The 17,914-nt window shown below is 39.2% G+C and overlaps 1 protein-coding gene across 1 annotated transcript in view; it reads left to right on the top strand.

Annotated features, from left to right (window-relative positions):
- Positions 1-17,914, top strand: part of TRDN (triadin) — a 236,153-nt gene that overhangs the window by 153,203 nt on the left and 65,036 nt on the right. Inside the window, exons 19-25 of the mRNA XM_049818154.1 lie at positions 3,193-3,240; positions 6,226-6,249; positions 9,198-9,248; positions 9,756-9,806; positions 14,897-14,947; positions 16,773-16,823; positions 17,411-17,461. Coding sequence (XP_049674111.1) covers positions 3,193-3,240; positions 6,226-6,249; positions 9,198-9,248; positions 9,756-9,806; positions 14,897-14,947; positions 16,773-16,823; positions 17,411-17,461 — 327 coding nt within the window. The remainder of the gene's footprint in view (positions 1-3,192; positions 3,241-6,225; positions 6,250-9,197; positions 9,249-9,755; positions 9,807-14,896; positions 14,948-16,772; positions 16,824-17,410; positions 17,462-17,914) is intronic.

Below are 17,914 nucleotides of genomic sequence, written 5' to 3'. Positions count from 1 at the left end.
TATTTCAGGCAGGGGTTTTTCGGTGGGTTTGGTTTGGTTTTATTGGGGAAGGGTTTTGGTTTATTTTAATGCCTGATGCTCTTCTGCTGAGGAGAAAATTTTAATACATTATAACACATCTGTGTTTCTTAAGTCATATGGCTAAAGGATCAGCTTTTCAAATCAGGAAAACCTGCAAAGGGACCATTTTCTACAGAGAGGTCAGGCTGCCACTCAGAAATGGCAAAAAACTTTGAAAATGCTCAGTGGAAGGGATGAAATCTTGACCTACTCGGAAAACTTGTCCCTGTTCCAAGAGCAACAAACCAAAACCTTCTTTGGAATCTTATTCCGAACACCAACTCTGTGTGTGCAGGCTTTCTATTTACACAGACAGTTAAGTTGACAACTATTAACTTGATGATAAACGACCTCTCAGCGTTACCAAAGTAGCTCCCGCCTCCCTTCTCAAAAAGCAAAGGGAATAATGCGATGTCCTGTTTGTCCTTCCAGATCATGCTACTTGGCAGTTCCCAAAAGTTACTAAAGCTCTGACCTGTCTCAGCAAGTTCTTCTTTTCAAACACTCACTCACAGAAGCGTTGTAGCATTACTGAACGCACCGATAGCCAGAATACTATTAATAGTATTAGCTGTTATTTTTAAATAGCAGCCTCAACGCTTCTTAAAGACGGCTGGTTCCTTCATCATAACCACACTTGTGGTCTACCACTGCCACGTGAATTTGATGACTCTAAATACCGGATCTTCTCAGAAAGCTGTGTTGGTCTTTTAGCCTGCAGTTCAGTATCCAGAAAATGCTTTTAGTTTTTATTCCATCGGTATTCCGGGTTTCAGAAACTAAACAAACCCAAACTGCTTTAATTTTAGCTAAAAAGGATAAATATGCTTTGGAGAAAACAACAGTTCTCAATAATTCATTTTCCTCTTATCATAGCTGCTTTAGATGCTAAAAATACATTTTGGAATGCATGTGGGACTGGCTTCTGGTGCTGCTTTTCATATCTTTTTTTCCATATTAAAATAAGCTTATTCTTCAAGGTGTTGACCCCTTCAGCAAGATTTTTAGAAGGACTGTGATATTGGTTTGCTCAGTGGCAGGGCTCAATGCCCAGATTCATCTAAGCTTGTAGGTGTCTAGTTCATCGCTGATTTAAGTAGCCCTGCTGATCTGGGCCTAAGCAACATGGGTGTTAATAGCAGAGATCTACAATAAATATTAAGGGACTTTGCTCCTCTTTGGCTTTCTCTGTGTCCAGTAATACCAATACAACTTTAGGTACTTGGACCAAAATGGAGTACTCACATATTCTTTTTCTGTGGATCCAATCAGCCATTCTTTCAGCCTAGACTTGATTTTCAGGCAAACTGGAGATTATCTTTAGTAAATTAAGTTACCTGAGTGCAAGGTGCAATATTTCACCATTTTGATGGAGCTCGGTCACAAACGCCGGCTCAGCCTACAGCATCCTGGGATAAACAAGAGCGAGTGGCAAGGGAGTGATCGATGTGTGTGAGCTGGTCCAACATGAAGCAGTTCACCTGTCCATACCTGATATCTCGCTGAATCTCAGGAAAGGTTTCCTGATGGGAACAGAAGAGCCTTCTTTTGGCCTCCAGCCCAATTGCAGACAGGCCATTGCTTACTAACCGAGCTGGCTTGCTTGGGCCATCATGCCCAGCATCTTCAGAAGGCTTCCCTGCTCCTGGGCTGCGAGCCTGGCCCCAACGGGACCACCAGAACATCCTTCCAAGAGTAGCGAGCACACCTGGAGGCACTTCGTAGGTCCTTTAAATTCCCTGAATTTCTCAGCATAAATAATGATAATAGAACCTGATCCTTAGCATTTACCTTGGCTCTAAAAGCCAAGCTCTTAATTTACAACTGTGATTTGCTGTAATAAAACATTGTGTTGAAAATATTTCTGTGCTTGACAGGTTGAAATAACAAGCTGAGGGGATGTTATGTGCTGATAAGTCTGTAGCTGCAAAGACATTTCTATACTTACCAGGAGTAAATTAATTTTCACCATGCACTTTACATCCTGCCATTTATGCTGATTGTTTATTCTTTGCACTACTTTTAAGCAAGGCGATGACAGTGAAGCTTATTTTCTTAATGCCACATTTTTTGTCTCGAACACTGTGAGAGGATGCCTTTTTAAATTAAAGCAACACTTCTCATTCGGCATGATAGTTATAAACTATGGCTACAAAAGCTTGGTTTTACAGAAGTGAAGTGTTGACAATGCCATTTACAGCTAAACAAATATGTTTACGTAGTTCCAAGACTTAACCCCGAATAATTCAATTAGGTGAGAAAATGCATATGTTGTTCTAAGTATATTCAGTAATCTACAGGGAATCTTGTACATTGCCAAACCTGACATGTAAATTGTCAGAAACTGTAAAAGATACCCATATTTATGTAAGCTTCCTGAGAGCCAAGTCTGAAGGGATGCCTTCCTGCACCTTAGACCATCTAATCCTTAGTGCGGAGGCATGAACAAATAATCTCTGTCCCTTGTCTCTCAAGCTGTGCAAATCAATTTAGGAACTGTGCAAGCTAAAGCCTGCGAATAGCCAGCTGGCTACGTCCAGACATCCTGACCTGGGCTGTTACAATTTTTTCCCCTGGCATCAGGGAAGATGTAGCAGCCCTGCTGCACGAGTGGTCTGCTTCACTCTTCTCCCTTGCATGCAGAAATCGCAGTATTCACGAGGACCGAGTTAGACGTCTTGTAATACACAGTCTGACTGCAGCCCGCTATCCTCACTGAGTCTATCTACTTGCTTAAAATTAAGAATATGGGGAAGTATTTTGCTGTGTCAGGGATGCAAAGTGGATGTTTCTGCTGGTGCAAACAGAAAACCGTGCTTGTGTGGGGAACCCTCAAGCATGGCTGGGCAAAGTAGAGACCTGCTTGCTTTGCTCTCTCCTCCCTGAGGAGGCAATGCTGCTATTTATTTCTGAAAGAAAAGAGTTCCCTGTTTGCTTTTCCTCTTTTCTTTTGAAGATAGGTAAAAAATACTTTTTACATAGTCATATATGGGGAAAAAAAGGTATCTCATAGTTACAAATCTTTGAAATCATTTGCCTCAAAGTGATCTGTAAGCATTTAAGAAAAGCTTTGTCTGTTGGAGCAACGCTTCCGCCTAGAAATCTTACTTAAACCTTATCTTTGTTTTGCAGCAGTACCTGAAAAGAAGGAAGAAAAAGCAACAAAGGCAGCAGAGCAAGGTAAAAAGAAAACAAAGCATGTTGGCATTATCTCTTTTAAAAGAGAATGGCACAGAAACAAGAAGCTCAGATTCGGACAGCTGGATGACAGGAGCCTTTCAACGCATTGCTCTGCTGGTATTTGTCAGGGCTCTGCTGTGTTTGTCAGAGCAACAGGGAATTTCCACTGGGAAACTGGCTTGATCTCACTTCCACACAACTGCAAGCCTCCCAAAAAGCTTCAGGTGAACAGGCCGCCCGCTTCAGCTTAAAGGTCCCGTGCTGAGACTTCGTGTCCCACAGATCTCGCAAGAGGCTTTCTGCCCCTGTAGCCTGGGCAGGGGTCAATCACCTTTACTTTTCAGTCTTCGAGAGTGACTTGCAGTGAGGTAGAGGGGCAGAGGCTCCCTGCGTCAGCTGAGCTGCCTTTCTTACCCCAAATCAAACATTAGCCCCATGAAGAGCCACGAAGGTCCACTGCAGAGAAAGTCGAAAGCTTTTGAGAGCAGAACTTGTAGAGGTTTTTAGCAAAAAGCTTAGGATTGGTATGGACGAGGCATGAATGGGAATGCCTGGGAGCGGGAACACCAGAAGAAGAAGGGATGCAAGAACTACATGTGTTGGTGGCACGTAGTTCAGAAGGTGACAAAGTCTACACACAGTTTCCCAAGGCAACCAGAGCAGGAACACCAAGGGAAGTTCTACACCCAGGCTAGAACAAAGCTCAAGCAACTGAACGAAGATGGTGAACATAAAAAAGGGTTGGAGCCTTAAAGCGTCTAGATAAAGATGCACCATTTCCCATTATATATACTTATATTGATTACTTTTGGTTTTTTTCAGCGTTATATTCTGCATACTTGCCTCTTGCACACTTGTTAAAGGCAATCCATACATTTTTAGGTTAGTATGGTAAGGAGCAAAGTAGTAAAATGCTGGTGTAACTACCCAAAGCTTATCAGTCCTGGCTTCCTTGATGTGATACACATCCTAATCTATCGTGTTTTGTTACGAACTGTCTGCCAAGGTGATTTTTGTATTTATTCACGTTCACGTTGGCAATTAGAACCCTGATGATGAATTTGGCATTTTCAGTCTTATCATATGAGAGTTTTTCCAAACTTGCAGGTAACCTTATGAATAAGGTATTTAAAGACATATTTACTAACGTAGCTTTGGTCAGCTGAGCTATTATCCCTTTCTTTTCTCCAGTTTCTCAGCTTCAGCTTTACTCAGCATTACTCAAGCCAGTGCAGGCACCCTGCAGCAGCTGTCAGCTGCTTGTTAGTTGTCATGGAAAATGTTATAATTAGGTGGGCCATGGCCTAGATTTCTGTCGTTCTTAGTCTGGGTATCTCCACACTATTTTCCATTGCCGTACAAGTGCTTCCCCAGCCATCTGCACTGCTTCCCCTCTCTTCGCTACCTCATGCGGCAATGAGGTGGTGGTTGCTGTAAGATTTGTCCTTTCTACATTGTGCCACCATGAAATGGGGCTTTATCTGCAAAATATTTTAACTGTGCCGTAAAGAGCACGGACTGAGCGGTACAAACCAGTTTCACATGGTTGGCATTGAGCAGGGATTTCTAAACCACGGGTTGCGATACCCAGAGGGCTCAAAAAAGGAGAGAAGCTCTTTCCCACGGTAGCAGTCAGCAGCAGCACGATGTCCCCGTGCCAGCAGCCAGCCAGTTTCTGCAAGTCAGAGGAATAAAAGCAATGTGTAACGTCTATCGCCGCCGTTTCTGCAGCCACTTCCAAGGGCTGGCAGCAGCTCAGTTCCTCTGCCACGCAGAAGCGAACATCAACACTTTCAGACGGCAATGGCCTCTGCTTCTCGCTTCTGCACCCTGTATGTATGGAGCTACTGCCAACACATTGATCACTCGAAGGCAAATGAGGCAAAAAAAATTTCAGGAAGTTTTTGGAATATTAGCATGTACTTATATTTCTCATGGAAGAATAAAATATAAGGTGATGGGAGGAGCTCTGAATTATGTTTTGAGTGAAAACTGTACTTAACTCACTGATTCCAGGTAGCTGGAAGATCTGAGGAAAAGTGAGGACTCCTTTTCTTAATCAGGAAAGTATGAACACACCAGGAAATAGTTTTTAAACTGACAGGGACTTTTGAGCCCTTTAGACTGAGAAATGAAATCATTTGCTCTGCTAGCTATTGTACGTCAGGATACATGTCAAAAAGTAGAGGGGTACAGACGGGGTCAAAATTAGGATTTGCAATTTAAGAAAAAACACCAAATATAAGGAGACTCGCAGGAAAACCTGGAGTGTTGGCAGCTCTGTTTGTTTGGCACTCAGGACATAGCTTTGCTGTTTCAAACCTGAAAGTTTAAGTGATCAAACATGCTATTGCAGCTTTGACCTCAAATCCCTACAGTCTGGAAATGGGCTAAAAGGTTGAAGCAACATTTTAGTTCACTGATCTTTCATTAGTAGTTAAGGAAAGTTGCATGAAACATTTTTAACCGTTAAGAGGAGAGTGAGAAGGCAGAGAACTGCCAGAAGTGTCTAGAAAAAGACAGTGCTTTAATTCTTTGCCCTGTTTGTTTGACAAATGACACGAGCAAGTGTCAGATGCTTGCCAGGGAGTTACTGCCTGTTATTAACGCAACTGAGAATTAATACTTAAAAGAAATTATAAAAGGCAAAGATTTTTTTTTCTCGTGGTAGCCAATAGTACTAAGGAAGAAGTTAATTACCATCAGTTAAAGCAGGTCATATGAGACTGGGGGTTTTTATGCTCTTGTTGCACATCTGCAAGGTACTAGGTGGGACCCGTGAACTTTTTTCACATACACTGTCAAGCAACAATGGAACAAAAATCACTTTCAAGACATATTTAAGCACTTAGGGACAATATACATTTAAATACATTTTCAATAGCTGACTGTATTAAAAATAATTGCCTGTGTGAACATGTATTCTAATATTTCCTTTTTCTTTTCCCTTTTCTCTTTTGCTTCCCTTCTTTTCTCTTTCCTCAGATAAACCAAAGCCGAAACAAGGAAGTAAGCCATAGTTTTACATATTGCTTCTCCCTATAACTGATAAAGCAATGTCAGATCTATAAATAAATAAAAAAAAAAAAAGTGTGAAAGGTCCTGCTACTAGTAAAAATTGCAGATTATGGTTGATTAGATGGACTAGAACTGATACAACAAACCTGATAATAGATATAATAATGGATATGCTGAGAAATTCTAGTCTGTTTAAGCTGAAGAAGTTTCATCCCAATACTGTATATTCTTCCTTGACAAAAGGAAGAGACTTGTGCAATGCCAGTCAAAAAAACCCCTATTTATAAAGTTTATATTTATTATTTTACATGCAAAATTCTTCTCACCTGCTAGGCTCACTACAGCTCTGCTATGTATTCTGATGTCAATATGAGTTTAACAGTGCAAATCGGTACAGAGCGAGTAACGCAAGGCTCTTGTCATGGGTTTTGTGCTACACGTTGTCATTTTGCCAAGTTGTGGCAAACTGTCTAACAAACCTTGGTAAGTGCAGTCCTGCAGAACATGGCTGGTGTTTAGTTACACTTTAAATTCCTATTTCCAGGTCAGTTCTGGGTCATGTTTTAAATTCTTCGGCAGCATCTGTGTCACATGCCACACCACCCTAAAAGGCATTTTTTCTTCTGGAGATGATAACTATCTCTGCCAAATCTTCTCAAAGGTTTTCTTGTTTGGGGATCATATGGGACTTCAAGCTTTATCAGAAATGACTTAATCTTTCTGTTCAGAATTGTTTAATGTTCTTTTTTTCAAAATGCATCATTGAGGTAACATCTTCTGCAACAGTTTGGGTAACTATGTTCTTAATAATGGAGGTACACAACAACTTTAAGTTCTTACAGGCAGGCTTCTGAAAGTAAAGGGTTTATATTGTAAATTGAATTATTTATTTTACTAAAGGCATAATAATGTAATATTTATCTGTGTTCCTTATATTCTTGTATTAATCAGAAAATCTTTATTTGAATAGTGAATCACACAAAAAAAAAAAAAAAGAAAAAAGAGAGAAAGTCTGTGTCTTCCACTCTTCTTTTTTTTTTTTTTTTTTTTTTTTTTTTTTTTTTTTTTAAGAGACCATTGTATCAAACATGGAATCTCTCTTGGGAATTTTTCATAACTCATGAGCACAGAAGTACAAGTTTTTCAGTCTTCTCACTGATTTTTATTTCTGTTAGCACAGATTTCTGTCATTAACTTAATATTTAAAAATGGGTGTGGGCTTTTTATTAGGGCTATTAGAGATACTTAGTTCCACTGTATATGCTTCACGGACATCTGCAGTAAATTTTTTGTTTTCTCACTTTGAAAATTAGTGACTGAATCATAAACTGGTGAGTATAAAACCTGAAGGTAGAAGCAGGAGAGCAGGGGTAGGTTCTGAAGCAGATGTCTGGGATGTAGTGAGGATGGAAAGAGACAGCTTTATTACAATAAAATTACACTTTTGACCTTGTTCAACAAATTCCTTTCCCAAGTCTTCTCCTTTAATAATTGCATCATCTGGAAGTATTGCCTGTTTAGAAGGACAGCGTAGGAGAAAAATAATGAAACATTTCTCTCTTGATGTCAGCCCCAGCAAAACTAGAGTTTCAATGTCAACAGTAAATTAAGTTTTTTCCACTTGATCGTTACTTCTGCCATAAATAATGTTTTATTATTCGTGGATTCTTTCAATTCAGATTCCCCATGAGCTCAGTTTGTCTTACACAGAGCTGAATACTAAATTGTGAACAAGAAGCTTTACTGATACCATGATAAATTACTTTCGGATACATTCCATGCTTTTATAACAAAAGCAACAATTTGTGAATTGTGTGTGTTTAAGGCAGTAAAAAATTATCACTGCAGCTACCCACTGTAGCTACTGCAAGTTTCATATCTATCTGATAAACACAACCTCTTCCTTATTAGGAGTCTTGGCCTCTTATTCTTTGTGTAGAAAACAAGAGAGTCTTCTAACAGACTTCTTTAAGATCTTCTGGCACTGAATTGCTGCTGAGTTTCTCAATAGAAAGAATTTTTTCTTCATATCTAATGGAGAGCATTAGGGTTTTTTTGGTTGGGGTTTTTTTGTTGGGTTTTTTTCCCCCAGAAAATACCTGTTAATTAGTATTTCTCAGATAATGTGTATAAACCAGTGTAACCAGTAGCAGATGGTTAAAACACTCACTTAACATGCCAGAATTCAAAATCCAAGTCTGTTCTTTCTGACTAGCCTGTTTTGGGACCATGTCACCTGTCCTTTTAATTTTGGTGCTAAAAGCTTTGGAGACCTTGGTTTCATCAGCCCAGAACGATGATCTTGCATTTTGTCTGAAAGAGAATTCTTGTTTTCTGTCTCATTCATATTATTTCTTATGCCTTTAACTGCCCTTCCTCCGAGAATATCCATCAAGGATCGTGTGGCCTAGCCATCTCCACTACTGCTCCGTAGGCAGAATGAAAAGAACTTTTCATCCTCTTATTGTCACTATTGTGTTGGTCTCTCAATTTGATGATACACATGACCCTTAGAAAAGAATAGTTTTAGTAAGGGCACCCTTGGACTTGCTCAGCGAGAGTGGACAAGCCCAGCTGAGGGAAGTAGGACACAGCCAGCTCTGATGAGTCAAAACTGGCAAAGGGTCAGTTCTGTCCTTTCTGGTTAAGGAAGTTAAAAAACTATCCTTATCCCATATTAAGTTGAAGCTTGCAAATTTTATAGGTTTCATAGTTAAATAAAGAAAAAACACATTTTGTGGACTGAGCTCTCTGAATGGAAACAGGTGAATTTTGTACAAATCTTCCGATCCCTCAGTTTTTCACTGTTTCTTCCAATATACAGTTATAGCCTCTCATATAATCTAGAAGCCTCATTCTCTCTTATGATTAGATCTTGTAATTTCACTCAGTTTTGGCTCCTCACTGTCACTTTATCAGTGTGAATACTTCTTTTACAGATCCTGGAAAAGAAAAAGAATCGAAAACTCCAGCTGCTACAAAAGACAAAGGTAATGGCAAGACAAAATTGTATAAAACCCTAAGATCTATGTGCATCAAGGAAAAAAATCTTGCAATGCATTGGCCATTTTGTTTTTACAGTATAGTTTAGTTAGGAATTTATGAGCATAATACTATTTCAGTAAATTTATGATATAACTTAACTGGCATTACCTGGACCAGAAGTGCAAATAGAGCCTTGGTAATATGAAGCATCCGTATGAAAACCTAGAAGTCCAAACTCAGAATTCAGGAACACTTGTTAACATTTATTATTACAAGATGCAAAATGAAATAACTTTTGAGTGACCTTTGTTCTTTCATCACACTTAAGAAAAGTTCATGGTTTCACTTTGTGAGCATGTTAAAAGTGATGACAAACAGTTTTGTACTACACATTTAATTGGTATCATGGCTTAGTTGGAAACCACCAATTATTAAATCAATCATTATCCCAGAAGTATTAGAGTGATAAAATGTTAACATCTAGCTTGAAGAATAATAAATTATTTTTACAGAACATGCCAAGGAAAAGGAAGGAAAGAATCCTACAGCTTTAAAAGATAAAGGTAAGAATACACAATAGAATATAAAACTTGTTGAAACCACACAAAGTAGAACTAAGATACTAATTTTAAAATAATCATTATAAATCTTTCCCGTTATAAATCTCAACCACTCAACATTTAATTGGTTACAATATTCTGCAGGATTTGTAGCATGAAGAAAAGGGGGGGGGGGGGGGGGGGAGACGACACACGACATAAATAGAATATGGTGAGCCAACTAACATTCAGAAATCTCAAAATTATTTAAATTAGTATCACAAAACCCCTCTGAGTAATAGTTAAGAATTTTCCTAAGAACTTGCTCTTCTGAACAATGGAAAGTATTTAAGAGGAGCCAGTTAACAATGTCAGAACTGAATGCTTGCATAAATCTGTGGACATAATAGGAATAAAATAAAGTTTATGAGCATATGAGTGGGCAATGTGCTTTCTGGACTCTGTAAAAGCTATAGTTAAAAACCCGTAGCTTCATCCAGTCAACCACGTGCAACATCAAAGTTGGTCTGAATTTTTTCTTTCATTTCTTATTTTTTATCAAACAGTTCCTATGTTTGTTTTACTTTGGTCAGAATAGATGGTTAGCTCAACTGAATTTCCTTTCATCCGTTATTTTGCTGGGTGCTTTTTATCCATCTTATTGCTTCCCTCCTTTCTAGAGATAGCTGTATTTGAAAGGAAAAGTGGTTTATGGATAAGTTTTATTTGACATGTTCTTTAGGATCTGCAGGATAAAAAGATTTACCATATAGATAGACAATATTTATTCTAAATTGTAGTCATTCTATGCTATTTCAAACTGAATGGAGAGTTTAGTTCAAGCACTATGGAAAGATCAAAAAAATCTAAAACAAAAGGAGGAATAATCTTATTGCTAGACATATTTTCAAAATCCTGGAAGCTGTGTTCATTCACTCACTCTTGTTTAATTGGACATTCCCTAATTAATCACTTCTTTATACACAAATTAAAATTAAATTACAATAATCTGCAAATCCTGTGGTTTGTGTATTGTTCTTCTATGTGTATTCTACTCCTAATATACACATGCCCCATTTACAAGAGCTTAGTTATGTGGACCAGAACTCTTTCTAAACTCTCCTGGGGGCCGGTGGCCCTCTCCACAGACTGCCTATAATCTGTTGTTCCCTGATGGGGTTGCACTGAAAAATTAGAAGACGCACTTGAGTCACAGCTCCGTCCCCTCCTCCTCTGCCTGGAACAGGTATGCTCAGCCTGCTGCTCCTTTTAAAGGATTACTGGGCGGGGGGGGGGGAGGGGGGAGAAAAAATAAAAAGGAGAGAGGAGACTAAAAATATTTTTCCTCTTTGGCAAGAGTTTCATTAGAACCAGTGGAAAGGGGTTTGCCAGCCCTGAACAAGGTTCTGTAGCCTGTCTTTCGCCAAGTGCTCCCACGGCGTTGCTTTTAATCTCCTGGGCTCGTGCTCAATAGGTCAGCGACTTCAATCACTGAGTTATTAACAGGTCCTTCTAACATGACAGAGGGCGTTAGACCTCCTCCACCCAGCCTTTAGAAAGGGACAGGCAGGAATTTATTTTAAACATCGAGTGCAGGCCATGTTATATCAGATTTCCTACATATTAGTAAAACAAGGCAAAAACCTCTGTAAAAATTCAAACATGCTACTCAAAGTGTTCCCAACTAGAGCTCCGCTCCGCTTTCTTTACGCCCCGTAGTACAGCCACGTATGCCCAATGCGTTACCGCTGCTCACAGCGAGATCTCGACCTACGGCTCGATGCTGAATAGAGCCGTAAACGCGCCCCAGGCTCCCGAGCCCCGGCGGCAGCAGCGGCGACGTCCAAAATATGTTGGCGGCGAAGACTCGGCAGGAAGAACTGATAAAGCTGTGTGGGAGAAACCCTTAGAAATCTCGGTGCCTTTCTGCGCTATGTGCTTTCCCTGATGCGTTCTGGATTACTCTGCTACATAAATATATATTTAGCACTATAAATCCCCGATTTCAGTCACCATATTTGCCCAAAATGTGGCTTAGAAGTTAATCAAAGCCTTTTTTTTGCGTGCTGCTCCTTCCCCTCCCCGTCACCTCTTCAAGCCTCCTCAGTGGGTCTCGGTAAAGGTTGCCCAGATTACGGGGCCTTCTTTTCACTCTTTGCAACTTGGTGTCTTACAATCTGTTTCTTGAAGCGGATGTTTCTGGCAAATAAAAATACATTGAAGGACACAGGAAAGTAAGGATTTTTAAGACTGCGTATATGTGCTAATTATGCATCTTAGGAGTTTGTTACTATTCATGTAAAACCAAATGAAGGAACATTTTTAGATGAGGTGTTAAATCCTTGTGATGATTAATGTTTGCCTGGCACCTTGTGCAATAAAAGAGGCATCATCATACCTCATTCTGTTTGAAGGATGGGCTAAGTTTGAATGAACAAGGTTGATGTCCAGACGAAAAACCTTATCATAAAGCAGGCTATTTTTCATAAACTGATGCATAGTATTTCTATTGAAAGCAGAGACAGGAAAAATAAATCCCTGAATTTGGAGTTATCACTGGGATACTCTATAGATCACAACCTCACGATGTTACCTTATCTATTTTATGAGGTGAATAAAAGGTCTTCAATCTTAGAGTCTAATTTTATTGGTAGTAATTAAGGAGAACACTGAAAGACTATACTTTCCATTGTCTTGTGATAAAGGACATCTCAACACTTGTTCTGAATTTATCAGTAGCTTTTCAGCTTTTTCCTGGAGTAAAGAAGCCTACTTACAATAATGAATATAAAAGCTGTTTTTCTGTTGACATAAGCATATTCAAATAATATGAGGCCAATGAAACTCTAAGGTATAATCTGCCATGTGGTTTTTTGGTAGATATCTTACCCAGCTAATCAGAGTAGAAGCTCATTCATCCAGAGTCTCTAACAGTGGAACTAAAAGCTCATGATATATCATATATAACTCCTCACTGAATTTTTCTAAGAAATTCACTAGAATTGCACTATGCTGAGTTATTAAAGTGACAGCATTTGTGCTGTATAGATAATGTAAATTCACTCTTACCCTGTGTTCTGTGATTTGTTTTCCAAACAAATGCTCCTTTTTTCCCTCTTGTTTGCTTTTGCCATGTTTCGGGATATCTTTGCATCTTTTCTTTTGTCAGTTATATGTGAATAACAAGCCTATTTACTTTTATGCACAGATTGGTAAGGGAAATAAGCCAGTAGTTTGTATTTCTTTTTTCCATATACATAATAGTACATTGTCATTAAAGAAACAAATGTGTTGATTTGCACTTGTTATGCAATGCTTCTTCTTCCTTTAAAGTAAAAGTAAAGTGAAATAACATCTTGCCTGTAGCATTTTTTATCTTAATTCATAACACACATTTTTCTTCTTTAAAAATAGAAGGTTATGTTGTGAGACTCACCTACGGAAAAGCAAGGTCTGTTCAGTTAGTGTTTCCTCCTATGGCCGTCTACATATTTGTTGTTGTCATTTGCACGAGAACTAGATCTTTATCTTGAAGAGTTCACATACTGCTGCTGCTACATCTTCCTACACCATCTTCCTAACCTGACCCAGCTTCACCCCTGGAGTAGGATGCAGCAGGAAAGCAGCAAGGTGAATGTCAGCTTTAAGCCACCTTTATATTTTTCCTCTTCTGGGACCGTCAGGAAAGTGGTCAGTGGAGAGCAGAAGTTTGAAAAGTCTTCAGTGAGGCCCTGTTTAAACCCCTGAAGATGAAAATCTCCTCCCTGGAAGGGAAGCAGGACTGGTGATCTTAAGTAGCCTTGGCTCTGAGAGTGGGGATGTTGGTGCACCAGGGAAAGCGTCCTGCACCAACAGCTGCATCCAAAAGTTTTAACAGTCAAAAGTGCTGAACCTGCTACAAGTCGTAGGAAGTCTCAGGAAGGCCTGCTACATGGATGACAAAAAAAAAAAATAATTTGTGGGCCCATGCCACCAAACCCACAAGGCCAAAGGCCATGGTTTGTGGCTGTAACAGCGGCTGCTGATCTTTGAGATCGCAAATGTGCACACAGAGTAAAACGGTCCGGTTGGGTAGCTGTTCCCACAAGGCTTCCTGTACAGTCAACAAAGAGGATCCTTCAAAGGGTTTCAGTCTTCACACTGGAAGTTTCCTCTCCATTCCCTGAAGGAGCCCACCCGCTGCTGGGAAGACCAGGCTCCTAATTTAAGTCCCTATCCCCGAGCAGTGTGATTTCTCCAGCAGCTTCAGCTACCCTGGAAGTGAATTTTTTCTGCTACGACTCACACTTAAAGCCAGATGGATAAGTGGGATCGTTTCCTGGTACTGTGGCAGCCAGGAAGACGATCGGAGTTAAACTTACTTTGGAAAGGATCTTCTTTTAGCTTTATCTGGTTTACGGAAGATTTGGTTAACTTTCATTTGGAATAAATGGCATGTTTTTTCTAGATGCTTAGGTGCTATATCCTGTCAGATGGAGTGTAATTGGGTCTAGTGAGCATCCTGCAAGCTGTGATACTCCCTCACTCAAACCACATATATTCATAAGCTTATGCAATTACTTCTTCACTTCAGAAAAAACTATTTCCTCCTAATATTCCGTTATACACACACTTAAGATGTCAAGAGGTTATTGCTTAAAAAAAAAAAAATTAAATATTAGCTGTTTATACAACATAATGTATGTTTTTCCTGTACTTGCTGACCCTGAATGCATGATCCCTGGAGGACTGAGGCAAAAAATTAGGCTCCAGCCCATCAGAGAAAACAGAATAATCCTTCCTGTCTTCATGAAGTTTTGGATAAGGCCCTAAGAATTTCTAATCCTGTGTTATTACTTGCATTTTTCCCTCCTCTTTTCCAATTTCTCCTTTCTGCAAGGTCTCTACAGACAGAGTGACCTATAGTAACTCCTACTCTTGCATTTGCTACTGACATTATTGCACCTTAAAAAATATACAGTGGTCACTAGAGAGGATGTAAAGATAGGTCAAGGTTGCATCCATTTATGTTCGCAATTTTAGTCTTAATTTTTAAATACTTGTTACTTTTTCTTTTAAGTGTAGAAGGGCAGTCTTATGTTCTAAGTCTCAAAAGCTTAATTATCTCCCCACAGATTCTCTGAAAGGAAAAAATCCCAAGAATCCAGAGGGGTCAAAGGAAAAAGGTAAGTGAAGATGTTAAGAAATTCAGAACTGAATATCAGAACAGCTATTCAAAGCTAGAAACAGATCTTGAGTAGGAATATATGAGGCTGGAAAGCCAAACCCATCCTGGTTCATGTTTAGATTATTTTATCTATGACATAGTTTTCAACAACATTCATGCTGTACAGATCCCCAGTAGGGACCCCAGTAACAACCTGAGCTTCTTTTAAATGCAGAGATTTGAATTAGCATCCTAGGGGAAATACTAAAATGCATTTTTACACCACCTTTGGATGTTAGTCTGTCAAAAACAAGTTCTCTAAATCCCATAGTGGGGACATTCCTGCAGGGAACTAGACTGAATCTGATCCATGTGGCTACAGCTCAAGAATGTGGTTGACTGCAAATGAGACCGGCTGAGGCTACTGACGGATCCAGGTGTTGGAGGGTGACTGATATAAGTCAGGATTTTTTCCTGATTTGTTGGCCACACGGACACATATGTCTCTAAGCTTTTCAGTTGCAGGAGGGTTGCCTGCTAGCTGTGCATGGGGAGGTCACGGATTGATAGTGTCTGTTTGGAGACAGCCCTATTCGTTGCAATGTGACGTGTATTGAACACTAATACAAACAATTATAGGATTCACGGGCACTGTTGGCTTTCTGGACAGTACTGAAACAACTCAAAAATTCAAGGGAAACAGCAAAGGCTATCAGAACTGTGCATTGTTTCTGAACTATAAAGGCACATCAGACAAAGTTCCATCAGACAAAGTTTGTCACAGACAAACTGTGACAAAGTTCCATTTTTCTGGAAGCTGGAGATATTCAGTGCAGTTCAGATTAGGGCTGGTATAGTGCAGACTACTGAATGGACATACAGCAAAGTGATGCACTTCCAGGAGGAATATATTATTCTTTGTGAAACCTCTGGGGAATGAAGCCAGGAAACCTCTTGGGGCTCAGGACTCTCCTCTTTGTCACTGGTGTCAGTCCATGCGTCTCACCTGGGCACCACAAGAAGATCATAGTTTTCCTTTATGCTTAGCCAGCTTCTGGATTTTCTTTTGTCCTTGGGTTCTGCCTTGTCAGGTACAAGAAAGAGAACTAGAATATCAGTGTTTTTTCTCATCTCCTCTAATACTTTGTCATATACTGCAGAAAAATTAAAGATAGAATGATGTTCTTGGACTATTCGTTGTGACATAAAATATACAAATGTACATTCAAAGGATGAGCACTGCTCTTATTTCATACCCAGCTTGCCTGTGATTTTAAAAGGCTATATATATGCAGGAAGTGAAATCCTGTTCACAGGCAATACCCATATGGCCTCTTTGATATTAAAAGAATAACAGAGCCCTGAATGAGTAACCGGTCCTTTTGTCACTCCTGAATAAAGAAAACTCCCACTTACCTTTATCAGCAGCCTCTGGCTTTCAAGACCAGTATTCCTAATATTTTAATTATATCAATGTGGATTAATTTTTTATTTGGGTGCAGCAAAAGAAAAATCCATTGATGCCAACTGCTCTATAGAATTGCTTTCCTCTTTGTAAATTATTATTCTTCATTGCCTACTTGAGAGACAGCTTAACAGTATCTTCAAAATGCGAAGAAGCTAATGACATACTGAAGGCTTATTATTTTGCATATCCAAGTCTAAAAGGATGAATGAATGACCCCGTTGTTTTGTCCTGTTTTTTATTTCCGTGCTGTTAAATCCATTTAATTATCACATCTTTTTTGCTCTTTACATATCAAATTGTTTGACTTGCTTTCTTTTCAAGTGTCATCTTATTTCTCTAACCTGACTTGTGATAAATGTTAAATGTTTCTTTCTAGAGACTGGTAAAAGAAAAGATGTGAAGCCTCCAGCAGCCTTAAAGGAAAAGGGTAATGTCTTATCATTCTGTGGTTGGGAAATAACCAGTAGTCCTCATCAAAGGGTCTGCTGGTATCTCAGTGCAGTTTCGAAATATTTTGAATTACACACTTTTGGTGAAAAGGAACTAAACCTAGCTTCTTCTTACTTAGTAGATCTGATATGTCGAAAGGAGCAGTGTCTGACACGATTCAGAAATAATAAAATCATAACCCTTACTGTGGTGTTCTTTCACTGCTGTCTGACCTGCACAGCCAATGCTGCAGCGGGAACGCTGGTCTATTCTGAGTGAATTAATAACAGAGCTGTTACTGAATTCACATGACAGGCTGAAATGATAGGCTGCGCAGGAATGAGTGCATGGTTTGAACTGCAGAAACTTGTCAGCTAATTTAGTGGGAATTATTTTTGGTTTGCTTTCAAATCTTAAGTTGAGCCCTTTATTGAACTAACCAGAAATCCCAGCTCTTCACACTTACCTCTTTTGCACATTTGGTTGATCTGGTGTTATGCACGTTTCTTATAGTACTGATGGGGACAGTGTATACTTATATTACTAACTTTTTCCTTCTATGTTTGCCTTTGATATCTTCTCCAGACTCCTCAAAAGGAAAACAAATGAAGGCTTCAACTATGACTAAGGAAAAAGGTAACAATCCCAAGTTGATCTGAGCCTTAGCATCAGATTCAGTTGAAAAAGAAATCCATTGTGCAAGTATTTCCAAACGAAATCCTAGCTTCTTCAATTAGCCATCCATAAATATCCTTAAATGGCATCCTTTGCTGCCGGACATTCTTTTTACCTGGCTGATAAATAAGAGATATATATGAGGCTATACAAGCAAGTTGTAGCAGTGGTACTTTATAGACTGCAAAGTTATGAGGACTTCTTTTCTTCTTTCTTAATTTTGTCTCATTCTTTCTATTTAAATTTGTCATTTCATATTACATTTTACTTTTCTCCTGTAATACATTATTTGATTGTGCTTTGCTCTCTCTTCATACGTTGAAATATCAGCACTAACTAGCCATCAAATAAAAATCAATTACAATTTATAGTACCTCTCAAATACTAGGCATTTTTAGGCAGTGATAAAACTGT

The sequence above is a fragment of the Accipiter gentilis genome, chromosome 15, assembly GCF_929443795.1.
Source record: "Accipiter gentilis chromosome 15, bAccGen1.1, whole genome shotgun sequence".
Taxonomy (NCBI): Eukaryota; Metazoa; Chordata; class Aves; order Accipitriformes; family Accipitridae; genus Astur; species Astur gentilis.
The sequence above is the reverse complement of the archived record's forward strand: the minus strand, read 5'-3'. Positions and strand labels throughout refer to the sequence as shown.